Source organism: Trachurus japonicus, chromosome 6, assembly GCF_045865225.1.
Source record: "Trachurus japonicus isolate A0001 chromosome 6, Traja_1.0".
Taxonomy (NCBI): Eukaryota; Metazoa; Chordata; class Actinopteri; order Carangiformes; family Carangidae; genus Trachurus; species Trachurus japonicus.
This window is the reverse complement of record NC_140912.1, coordinates 18,031,322-18,049,926: the sequence shown is the minus strand read 5'-3', so window position 1 is coordinate 18,049,926 and position 18,605 is coordinate 18,031,322. Positions and strand designations below refer to the sequence as shown.

Sequence of the window (18,605 nt, the reverse complement as noted above, 5' to 3'; positions counted from 1 at the left end):
GAAATGGAGGTGTGGATACGACGCATGCGCAGTGTGTTCACAACTATCCAGTCCCGTCCACAAGCGCAGACATCAACAAGAGAGAGCGGGGTTACTGATGCGGGTTGATTTTCATAATACTAGTCACATCGTAACGACGCGCTAAGGGGAACCTGTACTTTGACTCAGCTGATCCAGCAACTTGCAACAAGGTAAGGGAAGCAGTCGGGTTTAATTGCTTTGTTGCGACGCTTTAAGGGGGTTTAAAGTGTTTGCGGAGCTTCCTGATGTGTTACTGAGCCCAAGCTTCGACTTGTCTCAGAACAATTGCTCTCTTTAGGCCTGCTGCAAAACCGACTGGGTGGCCAGCATGGTGTGTAGGTAACTTTATAAACACTTATAGAAAGTGTAGGGCGTGCAATATAACAGAGCAGATGCGGGTAATAGTGTAAAAATGGCCTTCACGTGCAAAAAAAGACGAGCGAGGCTTAGCTGTTATTATTGGTTGCTTCAGTGCATTTGGCTCTTGGAGGAATTCAACGCGTCTCTCGCTGCTGAAATGGACCTAAAGTCGGTTTTTGTGTGTGAAACTTGCTCTGCTAAAAAGCAGCAGTGTCCCACATTGTGGCTGTAGAGCGCGTGTAGTCTACTACACAGTTACGCCTGCTAAATAAGCCAAGTTGAGTCTCTCACGCCCACCCCGGAGCAGAGATGCTGCTCAGCACGCGGGCGCCGCTGTCAACAAAACAGCAAAACACAAACTATTTATCAGCATTTTATGAAGCATTAGCTGGATAACACGTGTGGTTTAGCGTGAGAAGGTGGTTTAAACACCGACTTTCATGAAGCAGCCGTGTTGAACTTAGTGCACATGTAGTTGAAGGTGGACTGTTGCAGCGAGGCGGCTCTGGAATAACAAAGAGTAAAGATCAAATTACACGATTATCCGACAACAGCTTTCTCTTGAATCTGAATATATGTATTTTTTTCTTTCGAAAATGCGTTTGTCTCGGTTTCTTTCTCGCTGCGTAAAGTTGGTGTTGTGTAGGTTGGGAAAGTCTGGCTCCGTCGAGCAAGAGGACGGTCATCATAAAATGGGTGCGCATGAAGCAGGTCGTGTGGCATGCCATGCTTCCTCGCCGGAGTGGGCGGTGAAATCGGCGACTCGCACTTTTCTCTCGATAAAAACAAGTGCATTTCGCGGCGTCTTTTTTTATTTTAAGAAGCCGAGGGGCCTTTTTGCGCGAGGCCCGACCGCTTTCGAGAAGATTTTTTCAGTTTCCTTTATTTTTTACAGTTTTTTGGGAAAATCGCATCACACCCCCTTCTCCACACTGCCTCCGCCTTTGAAGTGTGTTGCCATGTTGAGTTGCGTCACGTACTGTATTCTGCTGCAGAGATCGTCTGCTGTTGACAGAGCACACACTCCAGACCGAAAATCCTAGACGCACACACCCCCAAACCCATGCACGAGCTGATACAAGGTTGTTTATATATACCACATTTATAAAATTATACATATAAATAAATTAAACATATTTAATTTATAATATAATTGGCCTTTGGGATGCATCTTTTCCAGTAATATTATTGATTATTCTTTTTTTTTTATTGTATCTAATTGTTTGAAAGTGTATTATGTTGTGTAACCTGTCGTTGTCAGGACAGTGATGTTAATGTTTAATCTCTTTCCTGGTTAAACAGAGCTGGAGTCGACCTCTGCATAATTGTAGGGCATTCACTTTATTTGCAGTTGTTTCTGTGCGGACTTACTGCAGGAGTAAAGTTTTTACATTGAAATGCAGATTTTGTCTTAAGTATGTTTCTGTTACGTGATGGGTTTTCAACACAATCTTATACGCTTCCCATGTGTTGCCAGTGCGTCTATTTACCACATTCCCCCCCTATATTTTCAGCCATAAGGCCACTTGTTTAGTTTCCTATTTGTCATCCACGTTTTCTGTAACCGTATCAAAGTATCTGATTTAAGCAGCAGAGTGAGAGGTTTTGGTTTAGCCTGCTCTCTGCCTGCTCTCTGTGGCACCGCACTGACAGTGGACCCCGAGGACTGATGGCAAGAAGGAAAAAAAACCCAGTCTGGGGGGCGCGGCTCGCAGTTTTGCCGCAGTTCAGGTCTACATGTGCTGTGGAGGATACATTTTGCCTAGCAACATAAATCATAATTCCCCTGCATAATCGGCTCGCTTATTATATTCGACTGATTTTTTCACCTCGGACACATATATTTTTTGCAGATCTCTGGCAACATACTTTTCCATTTTGTAGTTTTTAAAAAAATTATTATTATTATTTTTTTTTTTACCAAAACATATAATGTATCATCTGCAGCACGAAGGCGAAGTGCGTGCTTATGTTTATATTTTGAGTTGCCAAAATGAAGCGTGCATCCTGTGAGCGCAGCATGGTGACATGATCTGTCTGACACGCTGTCTGACTGTTGACCTACTTCCCCCCATGTGGGTCAGAGCGGAGAGATGCATTAACAAAAATTGCTCTGCGTGCATGTTTTAGTGCTCTCCGATCGTAACAGTATCACTCGATACATATCTAATAGTTTCTGTTTGAAACGGCGCAATAAAATACGATCTCTGATGTGAAGAGGAGGAAGGCTACGGCTGCCGAGGAGGGAGATGGAGGAGGATGAGGAGGAGGAGGGGGAGTGTAGTACTGCAGTTAAAGCATGATGCTCAGTGATGCGAGTCTGACATGTTAACATTTAAACCTTTTCTTTTTGCTTAGATGTTTGGCTTTCACAAGCCGAAAATGTACAGAAGTTTGGACGGCTGCTGCATCTGCCGTGCCAAGTCGTCCAGCTCTCGTTTCACGGACAGCAAGCGATATGAGAAGGAGTTCAGGAGCTGTTTCGGGTAGGTGGCACACCTGAGCACGTGGCTGCAGCAGAAATCATGTGTATGGTTTTAACATACCGATGGGTCAGGAAACATTTTCCCTCACAAAGTGTAATTGTCTTGCAGATTGAGTGAAACACGATCTGGAGAAATCTGCAATGCCTGTGTGCTCTTGGTGAAACGATGGAAAAAACTACCGGTGGGAACTAAGAAGAACTGGAACCACGTGAGTGAGATATGGTTGAACCTGATTAATTGCTTGAATCATGCAATTTCAGGACCAATGAAAAAAAATTCTCACTGCTTCTTTTCTCCTCTGCTCCAACACAGGTGGTGGACGCCAGGGGAGGTCCCAGCTTAAAGATAACATCCAGGCCCAAAAAAATAAAGTCCATCTCCAAGAAAGCACGGCCAAGTCAGATCAGCAGGCTGCAGAAAGAGCTTAAAAGACACAGTGAGCTTTGCATATTTGTCATTTGTCAGTAATACCAATGTTCACGGTGCTGGCATTTGGTCCACAAAAAGGAGAAGCACACATGTTAACACCTAATGATCCCTTCTGCCCGCCAGATTCAGATGCTCACAGCACCACCTCCAGTGCCTCTCCAGCTCAGTCCCCCAGCTACAGCAACCTGTCAGATGACGGCTCCGACACCGAGCTCAGCCCAGGATCAAGCCGCTCACCTGTCTTCTCCTTCCTGGATCTCACCTACTGGAAGAGGTAAGGTCGGACTAGTCAAGTGATAGATTTGTTATTCAGAAAGCAGAACCGCACATTTGCAGATTTGTTTTTGACTTGACATGTGAGGGGAAAAAAAATGTGTCATGTTTTGTGCAGGCAGAAAGTGTGCTGTGGGATAATCTACAAGGGGCGCTTTGGGGAGGTGCTCATCGACCCGCATTTGTTTAAACCGTGCTGCCGCAACAAACAACGACAGCAGCAGCGGCAGCAAGAGGAGGAGGAGGAGGAGGAGGAGGAGGAAGACGACGAGGAAGAAGTGGAGGTGGTGGAGGGCCAGGCTGGCATGGATGTCGGCGGGCAAAATTCCCAGACGGGCGAGGAAGTGAAGGAGATGACGGCGTGTGAGGAAAATGCCGAGCCTGCTCAGTTATGCGTTACCGTGACAACACCTCCTACTAGGAGCGTGGTGGTAGCGGCGGCGGCGGTGGCGGTGGCGGCAGAGGGAGGGTGGTAAAGTCAAAAACCTCCCTTGCACACATCTCTGAAGAAATCTTGGGGTGCTGTTTTCCTCCCGAGCACTTACAGAAAGTAGTCGCCTCAGATTGCCTTCAATCATAAAGCAGCTGAAAATCCCTTTGGTCTTCTCCAAAATAATGTTGGAGGTTTGTTTATTATGTTTAAACGGTAACTTATGGACTGTTTTGTGTTTCCTCTTTGTCATTTTTTTTTGTATTTAATATTCCAACCATCCTGACGGTGGGCCATCATCATCATCATCATCATCATCATCATCATCTGTGGTGTTTAATGATCTACTTTAGATGAAATGCTGGAGCTCTTAGTTTGCTGGTACATTTTAAAAAGACTTTATTCCAAAACGCAATAGATCCACTTACTCACAGAAAAAGGTGCTACTTGAAATTCATTACTCAACATTTCAAACATAAAGAAGAAACCATTCACAACATGGATATTTTATGAGCATATGTGACAAGATGGATAATATGGTGGGATTGGTTTAGCTTTCTTTGTTCAGAGTAGATGGCTCTTTTTTTTTTAAATGGTGGGTATCTCGTTTTGGAATGAATGACACTTTACATTAACAGAGCACAGACCTGTACAGTAGCCCTTGTGTTTGTGTCTTTTCACATTGACATCCACTCCTATCAAAGATTTTGTGTTCGTAGACTGGATTAGCGTCTCTGTGTGCAAATACGTATGTGGGTCCCATTTAAATAAGGCCTATTCACAGCTTCAACAGCAAATACACCAGCCTTAATTATGTGTTACAGACAGTGCTAGTGTTAATTCTGGATTGGTATTTAGGAACAAAAAGGGACAGTAGCTATATTTATCGTGGCCTCAGCAACACATAGTGCATTTTGCATGAATGGCAAGCCACTCATCCAAAAGACCTAATGATCTGATGCATGAGTCTACTAAAATTGCATGGCCTTATATGAACTGTAAATCTTACTTTTATTTTTTGGATCCATTTCTCTGAAGTTTTAACTTATTTTTATATGTAAAAAAAAAATGAAAAAGGAAAAATATGTCTTTGCATAATAATAACCACACAATACGACAGCAAAACACAATCGGTCTATAGTCATTCAACAATATCAATCTCAATATCAGTAATTTCCCTCATTCCTGGTCAGTATACGGTAAAAAACTTTATACAAGCTGAAATTCTATGCCATTGCCTCTTATATACCACAAATGTGTTGTGATATATAGCCTAATATTACTTTATTTATCAAATGAAAGCCAAAGCACATTGAAATTCACCCAATGTCAAATCAATGCAGGTTTTCTATGGACACTTGTGCTTGTCCGAGGTCATTTGTATGTATGTTTATGGTATTCTAAAAACAAACACTAATATGAAATTTCATACATGTGATGTTGTAGTTGGGAGCGGGGGGTGTGTTATGTACATAAGGGGTTGGGTGAGCTATTTGGCTCTTATAAGGGTTTCATTATTTATTTATTTCATATTTATTTATATCACTGCATCCCCACTTAGAAGTGTAATACTCAGAACTCTTCTCATCTTTAGCTTATGCCTAGCATGGTTTTTTGTACATCAGAAATCGAATGTAATTCTCACACAAGCTTTGTTTAACGTTGTGTTGAATTACCGGTTGTCAATATTTGTGAAATGATGTTAAGTATTTATTTACTCACCAGTTGAGTTGCGTGCAACCTAACTTATTCTGTATCATCATTTTGAATCTGTATCATGTAGAGTGAAAGAAATGATAGTTTGCAACCAAACTGTACTTTTCCCCTGTTTAGCCTGTAGCTTAAAATGTTACAGAACAGTAGGATATCTAACTCTAGACTTGCATGTATTGTTGCTATGCATTTACTTAGCTTACAAGTTAGACAAAGCGGTTTTGTATTTTTTATACATCATGTACTTTTTTTACTTGTCCCTCAATAAAAGTAATTTTGTGAGTTTTTCTGGAAGTATGGAGTTACTAATTTTATTAGTATAAGATGGGTAAGTGGGTAAACATGAACTCAGTGGCAAAGATCCTATTTCTGTTAACCATAAAGTTATATTAGGAATTATTGACTATTTTTCCTAAAATATTAACTTTAATTGCAGTGACATCATATACATCACATCTGATTTAAGGTTTCAAGTAACCAGTGAAAAGTAAAAATACACATTAAATATGTCAGAGAGATTTTCAGTAATGATAGATAATCATTATCTATAGTTATGTTATTTTGAAATATACATTTTGGTAGAAAGGAAAAAAATCTTTGCATTTGCTGTGATATGACATGTGTATTGTAGCATTTGTAGAATAAAAAATAGTTTTACTTTTTGAAATCTGATATTGCTTTACATATTATGTAGCTTTGAAGTGTGTTACACATTGATTTTTGATGTTATAATATAATCCCTATATAATCATCAGCTCTACAAATCAGCTCCTAAAGAACTACTGCATCACGTCTTTTAATGGTGCACATTTGTAATTTACACAGTTTTAAATAAAGAAATGAAGAAAAAAAGAAAAACAAAACCCGCCGGAAACGATGGTCCTATGACCGGAAGTTAAAAAAATAAGGAAGTGCTGTGTTTTTGTTTTATAGCCAGCTGTCAGGTGTAGCTTTAGGCTGCAGATGTAGTTTAAAATCTGTTATTTAATCAGATAGAGGTCGAAAAACAACATCGCGGGACTTGTGGTAGGTAACGTAGATGCTGCAGCTCCGGTTGTTGGTTTAGCCTGTGAGGTAACGGGGTAATTTCGTGAAAAGTTACACACTGCTACAAGCTCTTGTGTCGAAAATATCTCGGAGAAAAATAACTAGCTGGAGTTTAATCTGGAGAAAACTGAATGCGATTGAATATAACCAGCTGTTAATACAGATTTCAGCACTAAATAGCTTTCGCTGTGGTTCAGTGCTCTTATAAATACTGTCTGTATCTTTGTGATGCTGTGATACTTTACTGGTCGCACATTTCTGAATCAAAGTTTGTTTTCCCAGGTTTTTCGTGGTGGTCCTCGTCATGGCGGAGCCCACAGCATCCGGCGTGTTCTGCGGCAGGATGCTGAGCATGGTCAACTCTGAGGATGTCAACGCCATCATCCAGGCTCAGAGACACATGTGAGTACTATGCTCTGATTACCTACATGTGGCTTCCGTGTTTATTGATGCAGCTAAGTATGAAATTGTGTGTTGTGTTGTGCTGTGCTGTGTGGTGAAGGTTAGTTCACTTGAATATATGACTGTGATATTGCCATGTATTACCTTGCTCTTTGCAAACCGATTGATTGTTGTTGCTTTTGCTGACTTATTGTCGAAACAGGCTGGACCGCTTTGAGAAAACTAACGAAATGCTGATCAACTTCAATGGGCTTTCTAACGTGCGGCTGCAGCAAATGAACGAACACTTTATGCTCCACACCCGCACCCTTGTGGAGATGAAGAAAGATCTGGACAGCATCTTCAGGAGGATCAGGTAAACACTGACTACCCCAGCAGTGCAAACATCCAAACACAAATACACAAACTTGATTTTTGATTATTAATTACTTCTCTGGTCTCCTCTGCGTCTCCAGGACGTTAAAAGGGAAGATAGCTAAGCAGTATCCAGATGCTTTCAGCAGTGAGTAAGCTTTTTCTTCCCATTCATTATTTCATACACACAAAAATCAGCTCATTTAAATGTCTTTTCTTTTCTTTTTTTTGACAGATATTCAGTCACCAATTCTGGAGGATGACGACGATGAGTTTGGCCCTGTTCCCCCCAGTGTTGCCACAACAATTGCAACAGCCACTTCGGAGCAGAGCACAGAGTCATGTGACACAAGTCCAGATGTGATCTCACCCACTGTGAGCAGATGCTCAGAAGATCTCTCCCAAGAGCCGCCTGACACGCCCACCTCCGACGTGCCGGTCGCCTCCATGCTACGTGACGAAGGTCCTGATTCTGTACCTGCAGAATAGAGCATAGAGACATTTTCTGAAGGAATTATTTCAGTCGTTTGAAACTGAGCTTCATTCATAAAACTATTTTTGCAGGAGGTCATGTGGCATATTTCAGTTTGTGTTGGCCTCTGCAATATTTGCTGACTTTTCCAGTCATTAACCTGTCTGTTGGAAAATGCATCATAACCTTGATGTTATAGATGGCTATGAACTGACACTGGATACATGTTGGCATGCTTATTGTCCTACACCTGCACCGCACTAAAATAATGCAGATAATACTTGAAGATGTATAGTATATATATATATGCAACTATACATACTATAAATACACCTGTCTTGTTGACAGTCAACCAGTAAACCCTCACTCGTGTTTTACAAGTACATTTCATGTGTTTTGGGGTTTTGAAGGGAGTGAAGAGGTTTCACAATGTCTCATGATTGATGTTACTTGAAAGCCAAAAGTTGGTGTTCTCAATCTGAAAAAAAAAAGCTAATTAGGGTTTGTTAGCAGCTAGTATTGTATTGTGGTACAGATAATTGTTGTACTGTGCATCACTGTTATCACTCTAGTAGAGACAGGTTGTGTGACTGAATGTTTTGACCACTCCTCAATACTGCTACCCATTAAAGATACAGTTTTGATTTAAAGAGGGAGATCCAACATAGACTTGACCTCCTTTGTTATCTTTGGCATATTGTTGCATCTAATTTTTAATCTGTGGATTTGAAAAATCTCACTGAAAGCAGAGAGAGTGTAGTGATGACGTGATGAACCATTGAAGCTGAAGAATGAGATGTTTACATTTGGCAAACTGCAATGCCCAAAATGTAAGCTACTGTTTCCAAAGCCCAAGGTTCATTGTGTAGCAATTCATTGTAACTTTATTTTGGTAATATGAAAATATTCAGAATAGTCTCACCCGCAAATAGTCTAAAAATATTTACTTTGAGGTTGTTTTTAGATTATGCTTATGCTTAGTATTGATATTGCGTAATATGGTATCTGTGGATATGTTAAAAGAATAATACTAATACAGTCATAATTCATCCATGGAGCCATGTGATATTCCAGCAGAGAAATACTGTACTGTACACAAAGCACAAGATTTACAGGTCAGACAGCTCCTTTTGCCCTAAACATTGGGAAGGAGCCACTCCTTATATGTAATTGTATGTTAGGGTTAACATTTCACACAGGGTCCATGGCCCTGCTAGTGGAGCCTGCTTTGCCCAGGTTGTAATCCAGTCTTGACTAACTTCACATATGATAATATGCCTTAACAAGGTATTGAATCACTCTCATTAGGAACACAATAACCCAATAACTGTGTTGAAGTAAATCGTGATTAAGATTACTTGTTCTGAGGATGAGGTGTTCACAAAAAAAAAAAAAGTAAGACGTGGTTAATTCAGGTTAATCAGGTTATTCCGGCCTGGCCCAGGTTATACCGGAAAAGTAAACGCAACGAAGAGAAAACAGATTTCACCATGGTGTTTTTGTTTGTTTTGCTGTCGCTGGTGTTGAAAATATGGTATTAAATGTATTTTATAAGCTCATGGTCACAGTCTCTTGGATTCCCCCCTGTTGTCTCACAATGTTTCAATCTGTTTTAAAACATTTATAGAAATACGTGTACCACCGGCAGAGGGCGCTAAGTCCGAGCCGGGGCAGTTTTTGTCTGCAGACAATGGGGTCAAACCACCAAACACACACTGCTATCTAGCTGCTATCTTTGCCTCCACCACCACCCATAGCCACCACCACAACACTCACCGGAAACATCACCGGGTTTGAGTGTTTCTTTCTGGGGTTTTTCCTGCTTTGAGGAAAGAGAGCCACTACACCGTTGTGTTCCGCCGTTGAAGCCGACGGTTGTGTTTTAAATGCGCTAACTAACGACGTACGTAGGCAGTTGACGTTATAACGGTTAGCCCGGTTGTTAACGTTACAGTAACATGGTCGACGTCAGCGCCGAGCGGACGGACGTATGACGGACTGAGTGACAGCTGCTAAGCAACGTCCGCTGTATGAAGGTGCTGCTGCCGCTGCTGCTGCTGCTCCGGGTCAGGTAACACCGCTCCGACGATGAGGAGGCTCACCAGGAAGAAGGCTCTGACTCTGGTCAAGGAGCTGGACGCCTTCCCCAAAGTCCCCGAGAGCTACGTGGAGTCCACGGCCAGCGGTGGGACAGGTAGGTCACACACACACACCACTACACCACACCACTACACAGCTGTGAAACAACCGCAGCTGTATCGTTCATTCAGCTTTTTTCTTTCTTTCTTTCTTTTAATGGCGATTCTGTCCCCACCAGTGTCTCTGATCGCCTTCACCCTCATGGCCATACTTGCCTTTCTGGAGTTCTTCGTGTACAGAAACACATGGATGATGTATGAGTATGAGGTGGACAAAGACTTCAGCAGGTGAGAAACATTATTATTATTGCACTATTTGCTAGTTTATTAGGGCCAATCAGGTAAAACTAACAGCACTGCAAGAGATCCTCACTTCATGATTATTATAAAATGTCAAGTTTTTGTTTCAATTGTGTAAGAGGTACAGAGGTGTGTCTGTTAAGCTCATGTATATTAAATGAATGAGGTGGGCCAAACACATGTATGACAGACACACCTCTGTACCTCTTACACAATTGAAACAAAAACTTGACATTTTATAATAATCACAATCTTGCAGTGCTGTTTTTATATATTAGTTTTACCTCATGCAATTTGATTCAACAGCACCATGTACAACATCAACTTAAACGATCACACAGCGTAATAAACACCTGTTTAAGTCACTTTGAACAACACTGAGCATTGTGATAAAGTTGGACTTTATTACAGGGGTGTTGGGGTTAGGATTAATGAACTGACCAGTGTCCTGCATCTGCTCTTTCACTTACAGTAAACTCAGGATAAATGTTGACATTACAGTTGCGATGAGATGCCAATGTAAGTACAAAACATTTACATTTCATTTGTATCTTACTTTTATTAAAATAATGTATTAAAATTTGGTAGAGATAGGTATTGTGAAATGTTTTTGATTTGTGTGTGTCCATAAATATAGATTTAGGTGCCGATGTTCTGGATCTGGCAGAGACCATGATTGCATCTGATGGCTTAAAATATGAACCAGTGAGTATGAGCTCCTATGATTTACTGAATAATGAATGAGGAGCTTTACAATTGTGTGACAATTTTATTTTCCACATTTTAGGTCAACTTTGAACTCTCCCCTGAGCAAAGACTATGGCACATGTAAGATTCAAAGTAACTTTTTGGACGTTTAACATGTTGGGTACTCTCTAATAGGATCTAGTGATTTTTAACTATGCTTATGTTATTTACACTCTGAGAGGAGGTGTCTTTTAGTGGCAGATAATACAGTCCGTGATCTCTCTCACTCTCATTGAAAGTAGAACTACATTAAGTTAGTAAATAAGCTGTAGCAGTAATTAAAACAAACATCAGAAGTTATTTGCTACCTATACTAACCAGTAAACCCAGTAGGGCAATATGTTTTTTTTTCTTTCTAATTTGTAAAGATTTTAAACTTTTAATACTGTATTATCTGATCAATAGTTTTTTAGTGAGTCCTTGTTTTCCTAACTTTTCTGTCTCACTGTCAGGACCCTTTTGGTAATTCAGGAGCGCCTGAGAGTGGAGCACTCTCTGCAGGATGTGCTCTTCAAGAGTGCACTAAAAGGAAATCGTCCTGGTCAACAGCAAAGGTACAGGTTCTTAAAGATAAGATGTGTGGAGTTGAGAGATGTTCGAAAAACGGATTACAGTGAAATATTCAACCCTCCATATATTATAATAACAAAATGATCCGGTTCATATTGTGTTTCTCTCTTTCCCGCGCAGTGAGGACGGCGCCACTTCCCTCACTGCCTGCAGGATACATGGACATATGTATGTCAACAAGGTGGCAGGAAATTTCCATATTACTGTTGGAAAGTATGTATACATTTGTTTATGAATATATTATTATTATTATTATTATTGTTATTATTTTACCAATTGTTCTAACTCTTTGGTATTCAAACAGAGACAAACAGACAAAACATGGTTTTATCCCTCCACAGGTCCATCCCTCACCCCAGAGGCCACGCCCACCTAGCTGCTCTAGTCAGCCATGATTGTGAGTGTATTTTCTCTTTAACGTAACGATAGCACATATCTACTTAATGCTCTCATACTTTTACAGATTATGTTTACACTCTGTACAAAGTTTTGGTCGCACTGACACATGAAATGCAGAGGGTAACTGTTTTGTTTCGGTGCTGTGCTGCAGCTTATAACTTCTCTCACCGGATCGACCACCTGTCCTTTGGAGAAGAGATACCTGGGATCATCAACCCACTGGACGGCACAGAGAAAGTCACCCCAGATGGTGCGTCTGTGCTGCCAAACACACATTTGTTACATGCTTTATTTACATGTATTTATATTTGGTTTGCTTTTGTTTCCACTGATTCTCTCCAGCCAATCACATGTTTCAATACTTCGTCACCATTGTGCCAACCAAGCTGAATACCTACAAGATCTCTGCTGACACACATCAGTACTCAGTCACTGAACGGGTAGGTTTTCTTTTTTTTTTTATGTCTGTATAATGTCTGTATATGAAGTGTATTATGTCAGTGTGGTTAATGTGTTTGTATTCCACCTCAGGATCGAGCAATAAACCATGCTGCAGGCAGCCATGGTGTCTCAGGGATCTTTATGAAGTATGATATCAACTCACTAATGGTCAAAGTCACCGAGCAGCACATGCCCCTCTGGCAGTTCCTCGTCAGACTCTGTGGCATCGTTGGAGGAATTTTCTCCACCACAGGTGAGAGAAACTCTTTAAGCTGCTAAAACATCTCATTGAGAACCAGATACACATTTTGTTCACAGACCTCAGTGCAGCTTTATCGTGTCTTACCCCACAATCTTAAGTGCTGACCACTGAAACTGAAGGAAACTTTATATTGCTTTCCTGACTGTAAACTTGATAATCAACTTACAGAGATGTAAAACATGTTAAAGATGAATAATCCATGGCAGTGAACATTTATTTCACCTTTATTTATTTTCTAGTCAAAAGTGATGCTATTGTTGCTAGATAATACAGTGGACATTTAAAAAATAAATAAATAAATTATTTATCTTTATTTAACCAGGAGAAGGCTCATTGAGATTAAAAAAAAAAAATCTCTTTTCTTCTTCTTCAATGCAGCTAGTGTACAGACACCAGTGTATTAAAAACAGATAACTACCAGTTCACATTAACAGCTGCCATGTTTGTGTATTATTGTATGTAGTATAGTGCACAAATAGAAGCCAACACTGAGGATGATGAGAGGTGATGAGTTGAGAACCACTCGGCTTGCGAGGGTCGACATTTAGTCTTGATTAAATTGTGTTAAACAGCTTGGAAGGAGAGAAGGCATGCTTGTGTTTTATTTATGGATTTCTGTCAAATACAGACGTGTTCTTGGACTTGACATCCCCGCCTATAAAAGCCGCAGCCAACACACTTCACAGCTTCAGCCGAGCTAATTTCACCTCGTCTGAGCTGTCACGAACTTCAGCGTCTAAATGTTAGATCTCTGTCTCTCGCTTGCAGGTATGCTCCACAGTATGGTCGGCTTCTTGGTTGATGTAGTTTGCTGTCGTTTCCAAATGGGAGTCTACAGACATCTCAAGGTAAGCAAATCCATGACCGTGAACCTCGCAGACAAGACGAGTAATTACCTTTTAATTAAAACCCATTTGCAAAAAGACAAGAGCAGTTGAACCCTTTTTTGGAGTTGTCATTATTAATCTCTCTGGTCTCTCTTCTCAGGAGGCTCCTCCCAATGTGCAAGAAAACGGCGAAACCTCAGCTCCTACAGAAAATTACCCACAACAATGAGAGACCAGCTGCAGCCGAATGACAGCTCACCGTCTTGGCCTAATCCACTAATCAGCAATGACATGCTGGGAAAATGTTTACAAGTTGTTGTTTTTTTTATCAGAAAATGTGTCCCTGTGTAAATATTTTTTATCTTAAAAAAAAAAAAATCTTTATAGACATAACTGTTCACCCACCTGGACAGTATTGTAATCAATACCTCCAATTTAATTTTCTGTCACTTTCACTGGAAGCCCGCACCAGACAGCATTAAGTATTCACATCCTAACAATTGTACGTCTCATGTCATTAAAGGAACGGTACCTGGTATTAAATCTCCCATCATACTCACTCAGGGGTTTTCATTTATTCTGACCTTTTTTTTTCTGGGTTATATTTTTTGTGTCCACTCCTCATTGACAGATTTGGTTTTTACCCGTGAAGAAAACAGATTCTTCATTCAGTTGGGTGACCTCAGAGAACTCTCCATTTCGGATCTGCACAACCCGAAGCTGAAAAGAGCTCTAATCAGCTACAGTGAAGGAAGAAGCTGTGTGGGTGTGCAGGGCTAATAAAGAGGAATTGTGCAAAAAGACTAAAAGGGTTCTGAAGTTGTTCCATAATAGTGTACCTGTATTGCACTCTGTTTAAATTATGAGGCTGATTTGTTAAATAAATTCCACTTCCGATTTGTTATGAATTGATTATTAGTATTTATGTTCTGGTATAATCCCACCCAGAGCTGCAAATATTACTTTTCATAAACGCTTAACATGCCAATCGGTGTTTAGTCTATAGGACAAATGCTCTTATTTGGTCTGATAAATAGTCTTAATCCTGAAAATATTCAATTTTATATATATGAGACAACAAAGCAGTAAATATTAACATCTTAAAACCTGGAACTGGATAAACAATAACAACCATTAATCGATCGTCAGCACTGCTGGCCATTCATTTTCTCTCAATTGATTAATTGATGAATCATTTCAGCTCTAAACTCATCACTGTGATTATTAGTAAAACAATCTCTAGAAAAGAATATTTTACACCATGTCAAGAGTTTATTTGACAGTATTTCAGAATATCTTTCAGTAAACAAGTTTTTTGTTTTTTAGCAAAATGTAATATATCAGTACTGTCGCATTTCATAAAAATAGTTGTTCACGTCTTTGAAACTACAGTATCAATGATACAGTAAACCATATTTGTAGGAATACAGCTGTACAAGGTGAATAGTACACAATTAACACTACACAGTTATACTTGATCTTAATGGGGATTTATGAACGTGCCATCCTTCACAGGTTCCAATAACGCAGTTTTTTTTTGTTTCTGTATACAAAATCACTCACAGCAGGCAGGGGGACGGCCTGGATGAAGACAGAGGGCTGGATGACGGATTCTTTCACCTACATACAGTAAACACATTTCTACAGCCTAGCGGCATGTTCTCATGCTCCTCACTAACATGTTAAACAGTTTATCAATGTTCAACTTTTCAAGTCAGCTCAGAAGCATCCAGACCACATGTTTTACCCAGAAACCAGTGCAAGTCAAGTCCAGTCCTGATGATGCTGTATGCACAAAGGTCTCACTAGTCCCAGTCTGCAGGTGTCTCGCTAAAAGCAGCTTAACCACGTCAGTCTGCACCAGTTTACAACTTAGCTCTGCCATCGTGCTGCATTCGGTCACATTGTCACAGTCCATCATGATTATTTATCTTAACTCATGTGATGCTCTCGTACTCAGAAGTTCTGGTGGTTTCTTTTAAATGAGAGTGAATATCTTATTGAGAGCAATGGTTGGATCATATCAAACTGGAGAAATGCAGAGGGACAGTGACTTCATCTGTGTTGTCTTGGTTTAATAGCAGCAAGCCTCGACGCTGCCGGCGGCGACAGAACTTTGTGATTGAATTGATGTTTCACAGATCTTCATCTTCAGATAACGGGTTCAAATTCAGAGCATTGTCACTGCCTGTGAATGTGTGGAATAGACGAATAAAGCTGAAATAACACTCATCTGACACAACAGAAACCATGTTCCACTTCGATAATAACCCTGTCTGGATAAACGTTCACAGCTCGACTCTCCCCGATGACTCTCTAAGAGGAGGATGTAATGCTACAGGCTACATTTTATCTCCTCCTCGACACTAGGGGACAATGGCAATCATTGACATTGATAAGCTATACAGCTGAGAGTGCATCAAATAACTGTATATATACTGCTTGGTATTAAGTCTGAAGAAAACAGGCTCCACAACTCAACAGTTTGCTGATATGTGTGCATGGTCACAAACATCTGTTTTGCATTCAGTTCCCAAAACGAATCACAAACGGCAACAGCTCTGCATTAGTTTGAGTAAGGCACTCTGCCCCACCTCATAACCATCGGCCTCCTCTTCCCACCGCACCGATGCCCCTCTCCCACAGTGATGTGGTACACGTAGCACAGTAAAAGGCATAGAAATGGGAAATATAGACTGGACAAAAAAAATTTCCGTTGAGCATCAAATGAATACAGCACAGCTTATAAATCTGCACAATGATTGCATGGTTGACTCGTGATCGCGTCGTCGTGTACATAACTCAGAACAGTATTATTATTCTTACTAAGCCAACTGTTGTCAGTCACTCAAAAAGTTCAATTTTGATGAAAAAACAAAACGATCTTCTTTGTCTCACTTGAGTACCGACCAGGCAGCTCCACAGAGGATGTCCTCTCTATACTCTACCTCTAAAAAGACATGTGAGTCCCTGTTTAATGACATGGTGGTTTACATCCATGCACACGACTGCTGCCTCTCTCAGCAGTGTGGGTTTGGTGACTTGCACAGTCTTTGATATGTAGTCATAGACGAGGCCATGGAAATAGTGATCCTAAAATACTGTCCTGGTGTTTGTTTTTTTCTCTTTTCTTTACAATGTTTCTAACTACAACACGGCCTCAAAAAAAAACACCCACAGGTATGTTTTTTGAGTTTACCAAATGTACATATTTTTCACATCTTTACATTTACAGTATATGATATATTGGTAGGCGTGTGAGATCTTAACATATGTCACGTTAACCAGGCTGTTGCTCGGGTCACTGCCATGTCCTCCAGGAGTTTCAGCGTCACTTCTTCCATCTGACAGATTTCTAGTCTCATTCTTCCCACTGTGCAGAGAAAATGGAGCAAAAGTAAACCTCTCGGATGTACATATGTCTCTCCTGTGAGGAACCTTGTTCCATCTGAGGTCATGTTACACTAACCAATCTGTGCCAGACACGGATGAGCAGTTTAAAAGTACGCATCAAAAGCACAGCTCCACTCAGGATCGGACATCTGGGGTTTCATTAGTGATCAGAACATCAGCTTTCATGACCGAGGGTCCAAAATGCCTCCATCTGGGTTTATTACAGTATGTTACAATAGCTGTGAAAGTTCCTCTGCGTTTTAAGGTGGTGGGTGTAATAATCATCTCATAAGAACAAATGAAACAAAAATATGATTTCAGAAGTAGATGGAGAAGAAAACAGGACAGAAAGAGAGAGAAAGAGCGAGGGAGATTCACTGCTCATCCAACGGCGGACTGAATGAGGAGCCAGAAAGTGTGATCCAGTCAAAACCAGCTAGATCCATTCTACCTGCTTACTGTGGAGGTCCAGGACCTCAGGGTGCCAGGCAGTTTATCAGACCCAGGGACGTTCCAGGGCCCAGGGGAGGCAGCTGCACTCCTCGCAGGAGGGTCTTCCATAGTTTTAGTGGGGCAGCAGAGCCCACCGTGGCCGCTGGCCCTCTCCTCTTCTCTGGCAAACAGACCTCTGGACACCAGCCTCTCCTGGAGGCTGACGTGTCCATCTCCACCGGCCAGAGAGGCTCCGTTTGAATTCACACTCACATATGTGTCCCAGGGCCAGACAGAGCTCACCGCCTGTGTGTGCAGACCCTTTCTCTCGCAGCAGGGGGAGCAAGCCTCCCTCTGCCTCTCTCGTCTTTCAACAGACCTCCCCTGGACAGCTTTAGTAGGCAAAGCCCGAGGCTGTCTGTCGCCTGGTCCACAGTCCACCTCTCCAGACCCCTGAGGGGTTCCCTGCCCCCTGATGATGCACTTCTGCTGGGTGGACCTGCCACCTGTAGCCCCTCTAATGGAGCCGTGGTCTGTCAGCTGTGGAGCTTTGTCTGCCATGCACACTGTGGCCTCTAGAGGGAGCTGATGAGGGGAGTCTGGGGCTGAGGCTGGATGGGATGAGAGCAATGGATTTGCGTGGGGTTCAAGGGTCACTTCCTGCAGGGCAGAGTGGGCTGTAGAAAGGGGATCCCAGGGGCCGCCACAGTCTGTACGGGAGGAACAAAGCGCACTCAGGTGGACTGAGATGAAAAAACAGGCACAACCGGCATGCACATGCACACAGAGAGAGAGAAAGACAGAGAGCAGAGGAAAAGGCAGAGAGAGAGAGAGAGAGAGATGTCCACATCAACACGGCGACACACAAACTTGCATGCAAATTTGTGAGAGCAGCAAACACCCGATTCCACACGTTTCTGGGACGATATTTTATAAGTCTAATCTACACTTCTACAGACAGACAGCTCTGAAAACACCTCATATCTCTGTAGTTGTGAGATGTCGTCCACTTCACAGCCCTCTTCACGACACAATTTCATCTGAAGGGTCACTTCAAACAATATTGCTCCACCACACACCACACACGGCTGCTACTTTCTCATGCATAA

General features: G+C 41.5%; 4 protein-coding genes across 12 annotated transcripts in view; 3 read left to right on the top strand and 1 right to left on the bottom strand.

Moving 5' to 3' along the window:
- LOC146985991 (SIN3-HDAC complex-associated factor-like) lies at positions 1 to 6,006 on the top strand. 2 transcript variants are annotated; one of them, XM_085779523.1, is made up of 6 exons: positions 1 to 191; positions 2,740 to 2,867; positions 2,976 to 3,075; positions 3,180 to 3,303; positions 3,420 to 3,570; positions 3,688 to 6,006. In XM_085779523.1, the coding sequence occupies exons 2-6, from the start codon at positions 2,740 to 2,742 to the stop codon at positions 4,043 to 4,045; spliced, it is 861 nt and encodes a 286-aa protein (XP_085635649.1). In that variant the 5' UTR covers positions 1 to 191; the 3' UTR covers positions 4,046 to 6,006. The 2 variants fall into 2 exon arrangements, with proteins under 2 accessions (XP_085635649.1, XP_085635648.1); XM_085779522.1 differs by having other exon boundaries at positions 33 to 163; positions 2,715 to 2,867.
- A 592-nt stretch (positions 6,007 to 6,598) lies between these two features.
- On the top strand, positions 6,599 to 8,643 carry kxd1 (KxDL motif containing 1). The gene is made up of 5 exons (XM_085779524.1): positions 6,599 to 6,738; positions 7,042 to 7,161; positions 7,364 to 7,516; positions 7,617 to 7,663; positions 7,751 to 8,643. Exons 2-5 carry the CDS (start codon positions 7,064 to 7,066, stop codon positions 8,002 to 8,004), a joined length of 552 nt encoding a protein of 183 aa, XP_085635650.1. The 5' UTR covers positions 6,599 to 6,738; positions 7,042 to 7,063; the 3' UTR covers positions 8,005 to 8,643.
- A 1,020-nt stretch (positions 8,644 to 9,663) lies between these two features.
- LOC146985989 (endoplasmic reticulum-Golgi intermediate compartment protein 2-like) lies at positions 9,664 to 14,474 on the top strand. Its single transcript, XM_085779546.1, has 13 exons — positions 9,664 to 10,181; positions 10,305 to 10,413; positions 10,898 to 10,944; positions 11,063 to 11,130; positions 11,213 to 11,253; positions 11,625 to 11,726; positions 11,863 to 11,955; positions 12,084 to 12,139; positions 12,293 to 12,391; positions 12,484 to 12,581; positions 12,673 to 12,835; positions 13,613 to 13,692; positions 13,832 to 14,474. Exons 1-13 carry the CDS (start codon positions 10,076 to 10,078, stop codon positions 13,898 to 13,900), a joined length of 1,131 nt encoding a protein of 376 aa, XP_085635672.1. The 5' UTR covers positions 9,664 to 10,075; the 3' UTR covers positions 13,901 to 14,474.
- Positions 14,475 to 14,923: 449 nt separating this feature from the next.
- magi2b (membrane associated guanylate kinase, WW and PDZ domain containing 2b) overlaps positions 14,924 to 18,605 on the bottom strand; it is a 78,353-nt gene continuing 74,671 nt past the window's right edge. For 6 of the 8 annotated variants that reach the window (XM_085779544.1, XM_085779545.1, XM_085779539.1 and 3 more), the window contains one exon: positions 14,924 to 18,206. In XM_085779544.1, the coding sequence (XP_085635670.1) occupies positions 18,150 to 18,206 (57 nt within the window). In that variant the 3' untranslated portion in view covers positions 14,924 to 18,149. The remainder of the gene's footprint in view (positions 18,207 to 18,605) is intronic. The other 2 variants (XM_085779537.1, XM_085779538.1) reach the window with 1 other exon arrangement.